This window comes from Centroberyx affinis, unplaced genomic scaffold, assembly GCF_046629955.1.
Source record: "Centroberyx affinis isolate AG114_WGS23_722 - 3 ecotype Tasmania unplaced genomic scaffold, CSIRO-AGI_Caff_v1 ptg000365l_1, whole genome shotgun sequence".
Lineage (NCBI taxonomy): Eukaryota > Metazoa > Chordata > Actinopteri > Beryciformes > Berycidae > Centroberyx > Centroberyx affinis.
The window spans coordinates 34,026-39,154 of NW_027279036.1; the positions used below are offsets into that span (position 1 = coordinate 34,026).

The window sequence follows — 5,129 nt, forward strand, 5'->3', positions numbered from 1 at the left end:
GGAAGGAAAGGGGTCAGGACAGCCAGTGAGACCCCGACGCCCGGGGCTGTAATAATAGTCCAGGCACACAAACGCTGCCAGCGCACACGTGCATGCACCCACCCAAATGTATGAAAGCATGTAAATGCATTTACAAATGCAACTTTATTGTTAGATTTAGTGAGTTTTCAGACCCTCATGGTGACTTTATTTTTCAAAGTGACTACCGACAAATCTAGCTACTTTCTCGGGCCGTGGTGAACGTTAATGTGTTGACTCACAAAGTATTGAGTATTGAGTATTGATGACAAATTCAAGTCTAATTCAAAGACGTCTGATGATGATCATATTTGATATGCAAAAAGAGCATTTGACATGACCTGACAACTCCTAGCAAAGCGATCCCTTCATTGGAAGAAGAGGTTTGGCAACAGTTTGCTGGACTTGAAGGTCAGCTAGCTAGTTAGCTAGCTGACCTTCAAGTTCAAACTAGCCATACTAGCCTATAGCTAGTTAGCTAGCTGTTAACAGGCCAGGCAAGAATGGATGAAAAAAAAGAAGTCATTGCCGTTTATATTTTTTCTTTATATTTTGACCAGAGGCTTCTTTTACCATTCAAGTTTAAAACTCCAATCTGTCATATGCTGTTAATTACTTGATGCATGAAGTATCAATCATAGATAGATAGATAGATAGATAGATAGCCAATGGTTTAGAGAAGCATGTGTGGGAAAGTGACCAAGTAACGCTCTCTCTTCCTTAAACAACTTAACTTAACTTAACTTAACTTAACTTCAGGAGCCCTTGAGCAAGGCACTGCCCCCACTGACCAGCAGCAGACTGGTTGTTCTGTGTGAAACTGAATGTGAAGCAGGACGGTGCTGCACCTTCCCCTGCTGAAACACATGGATGTATTAAACCAGGTTTAACAGATAGATTTATGGATAGATATTGTTGCATGAATCAGCTGGTGTGTCTGCAGTGAGGAAAGAGTTAAAAGTTTTCCTGCTCGTCCAGTAGGAGGTGTGGGTGGTGGTGGTGGTGGTGTGGGGGGAGGGGAAGGGGAGGAGGGGGGCACTCCCCCGTTTTTCTATTGATAGCCTATTCCCCCTTTATTCCCCGAGTCAAGACGATGCAGCCTGATGGCAGGGAGCCACTCTGAGCTCCTGCAGCATCTGATCAGGGAGCAGACAGCTGGGGAAAAGTCTGGATCTGACATTCCCTCCTGCCGCAGAAACACGACCTGTAGAGTCTCGCCTCCACATCTCCACACTACCTGGGGAAAGGACATTTACCGGTTAATGTTCTTTTTATAGTTGCAAAAGATAAGGAATGGAGAACTGCGCATTTGAACAGTAAGTTTTATTATTTTCCTTTTCCAATCCATGGATAGAAAGCAATGATTTGACTGTACAGCCTGTCAATAGACAACTTACTGTGACAGATGTGCTCCTTGACAGCCAGTTTAATTAGTAAGAATACAATGGGAAAACATGAGGAAATGTTCCAAAGCTTCCCAGACAAAATGCGTGTCAGAAAACGCACAATTGTTTTGTTTTTTTTTTACCTGCGGGATTACTGCGCGTCAGGCTGCCCATCAGCGGCTTCTCTCTTATTATAGCTCATATCTTTGGTTTCATCATTAGACGGATTGTTTATGAAAGTGCCCGGCTCCCGTTTCACCGAGGTGAGCGTAACGCCACACTGCTAAACCGATCCCACCTCACAAAGCATTTAGGATCGAGCCTTAACATCTTGTTTTGATCAAAATAAGTTAAATAAATAAATGATGAGGTGTGATGAGAAATAATGTCACCTAGGCTAATTCAAGACATTTATGAAAGTTTATTTGCATTGGAAACATTTTAAGTTTCTAAATCTCACCAGCAGTTTTTTTCATTTATTGAAGAAAGAAACACTCACTACTAGACTAAATGACTGGATATGAAGCCTTATTTCAAAAGTAGGTAGGCTATACATTTTTTTCATTATTAGCCTAACACTCACTGAATTACTTGGTCTAAATATTTTTTGCAGGTTGGCTACTTATCAGGTGAATGTTGAATTATTTTGTTAAAATGGCTAAACAAGTTAACAATGACAAAAAAATGATATAGCTTAATGATACAGTTTATGATGATGATGATGGTGGTGGTGGATGATTATTATAATTAGCCTACTAAAATTGTTTGCCTACTTCTGAAGCCATCAGTCTTTAGGGAGTTTGACAGTCTGCTTTAGCATCAGGACATCCAAAGGGAAATTCAACAGAGACTGAGTTTTAAGATTTTATTCTGCAAAAGACAACACTTTCCTTAAAAAAAAACAACAACATTATTTTCTAATGAGTTTAATCTCTCAGGACCAAGGAAATGCAGCTGAGTTAGATTCAGGAATGTAGGAAGTGAATCCTCCTAAATCCAGCTGCCTTTTTTTGCCTGATATGAATCTGAATTATGTTCATTCATACATACTAAGTATCAAACTGATGTAAGCTACAGTATACAGGGATTAAAGCTTTTCTGAAAGTATAACTGATATTTTATCATATGGTGAATGTTAGATCACTGTTACAGCTCATAGTTTACCCACATTTTAATGGTTCCGTCTGTACTGATCACTGTAGGGAAAGGTCAGAGATCAGAGGTCAGGCTCAGCTTCAGTGCAACACAAGTTTGAACCCGGGTTTTCCAATTGAAGAACAGACTCCCAACTCACCAGGACACCCTGCTGCTCTGCAGACAACAACACTGGTTTTTATCATCCTAAAAGCTTAAAATAGGTTAAAATAGGTGTGGGAATGTGTTCTCTTCTATCAAGCATATCAAGAAATTGTTGATTTTTTAAAACTCAGAACTCATTAAACCAAAGAAAGAAATCTGGGGAAATTGTCAACGTTTTGGAGACTAACAACCTACAAGTCAGTCTGTTGCATCGCTGCTCTAATCTAAGATAGTTTACTGCTCTACATTATGAAAATGCCAGACACCTGTGATCATGTGACTATTGTAAGACAAGAACTGAATACTCGCCCTGCGTATTTTTTATTTGTATTTATTTATTTCTCCTTTATTTAACCAGGTGAGTCCCATTGAGATTTCATCTCTTTTGCAAGGGAGCCCTGGCCAAGAGAGCAGCAAACAGATGTTACAAAAATACAACACAAAACCACAATATAAAATTACAAGGAATACATACAAATATACAAATTACACAGTATACAATCTCCAGTAAAACAGCCACAAACTTCAGTTTTTAAAGACTGCAACAGACTTTTAAAATCACCCAGAGGGATGAATTTATTTATTTATGTATTTATTCTCTGTCGATGATGCTGTAGTTTCTTAGTCACCGATTGAAGTCATTAAAAGGTGTAGATTACTAAATTCCCCTTGTCTCTCTCTCTTCTCTCTCTCTCTTCCTCCAGCTAGCTGTTGCCTGGCAGACCGCTGACCCGCACCAAGATGGCCCACCTCTTCCTCGCCAGTAAGATCACCATGCCGGACGAGCTGCACGCCAAAGGTCCTCCCAGGATGCCCCGCAGCGCCATGAAAATGCCCGCGTCCATTTCCGCGGAGAAGCTGGCCAAAGACAGGCCCAAGAAGGACCGGAGCGTCGTCGTGACGACCGTCCCGCTCGTCAACGAGGTCCAGCTGACCGCGGCCACCGGCGGCGCCGAGATGTCCTGCTACCGCTGCACCGTGCCGTTCGGCGTGGTCGTGCTCATCGCCGGCGTGGTGGTGACGGCGGTGGCGTACGCCTTCAACTCCCACGGGTCCACCATCTCGGTGCTGGGGCTGGCGCTGCTGGGGGCCGGCCTGGGCCTGCTGGGGGCCAGCGCCGTCTGCTGGAGGGTCCGGCTCGGGAAGAAGAAGAAGGACAAGCGGAGGGAGAGCCAGACCGCTCTGATGGCGAGCCACGGATACTGCGTGGCCTGAGGATGAGTCCGGACCGGAGAGGATGAGTCCGAACCGGAGAGGATGAGTCCGAGTTAGAGTTAAAGCTCCTTTTATTGCCACAAAGCAGCCTGGTGTGATTCATTTCAGTACAGATGAAAACAAATACTCTGACATTTACAGCACATAATCATCCTCAGAGTGACAGTGAACAGATAGACGATGCAGAGTACAACAGTGCCGCACATTTGTGAACTTTGCCTTTAGAGTGAAGAGACAGAGCTGGAAGTGCAGGCCGCCATCTTGACCGTCCAACCTGCAGCTGACACATGAGGTGAAGAGTCCTTCAGAGAGGCTGCCATGTGCGGAGTGAAGGATGCAGTGAAAGAACAGCCACAGGTCTTCAGCCCGGCCCGGGACACACAGCAGGCTTCGGGATGAGTCAGGAACACGAGACTGAAAAAACATTACGGAGACATGTGACTCCAGACTGGACTTTTTCTGGATGGACAGTAGCTAAATTTTCTTTGACGATGCTCATGTTTGTCACGTGATGTTCAGTATCTGTGACTGAATGCTGCTAGTAAGCTATAGGTATTTCAGCTATAAGACATTTAAATAGGTACTCTGTTGACGTTTCTCTTTCTGAGACAAAATACAGTTGTCAGTCTCTCTCCAGTCTGATATGCATGCCACTTTGTATGTTTAAACTAGTGCACTATGTTCTAAAGTGAGCAAAAATAACCATATATAATATTCCACTCTGTATTAAAGTGTTAACATGTAGCTGTCGCTAAGCATGTTTTGGCTAACTGTTTAACTGAAAGTCAATCTGAAACTTCCTCACTTTCTTTTACCTTTAATAGGTGATCTCTGATATCTCAGTGTTATTTATTACATGTCAACGGAAATTTATTTGGAATATATTTGTTGTATTAAATTTAAGATGCCTTAAGTGCCAATCAGCGATTCCATGACTTCTTTTCAATTTACTCTGCTGGTATTGTGTTTCCAAAACAGGTTTGGGACAGACTGGAAAGTATAGCAGCTTAGCTGTTATATTTAGTTGTGTTTACGTTGCCTAGCATCCCACAGACACACGACCAGATAATACAATCAGGGGGGGTTGCGTCATTTGGTGGAGGAGGTGGTGGTGTGTGTGTGTGTGTGTGTGTGTGTGTGTGTGTGTGTGTGTGTGTGGGGGGGGGGGGGGGGGTACCGGTTACAACGCGTTGTCACTTCTACAGTGCTAAC

At 43.2% G+C, this 5,129-nt stretch overlaps 1 protein-coding gene across 1 annotated transcript; it reads left to right on the plus strand.

Annotated features, from left to right (window-relative positions):
• The first annotated feature begins 1,134 nt into the window (after window positions 1–1,134).
• Window positions 1,135–3,917, plus strand: LOC139641356 (transmembrane protein 100-like). The gene is made up of 2 exons (XM_071515692.1): window positions 1,135–1,334; window positions 3,407–3,917. The coding sequence occupies exon 2, from the start codon at window positions 3,444–3,446 to the stop codon at window positions 3,915–3,917; it is 474 nt and encodes a 157-aa protein (XP_071371793.1). The 5' UTR covers window positions 1,135–1,334; window positions 3,407–3,443.
• The last annotated feature ends 1,212 nt before the right edge of the window (window positions 3,918–5,129 follow it).

Excerpts from the sequence above, each read along its gene's own strand:
- LOC139641356 (XM_071515692.1), top strand. The coding sequence starts at position 3,444 with ATGGCCCACCTCTTCCTCGCCAGTAAGATCACCATGCCGGACGAGCTG.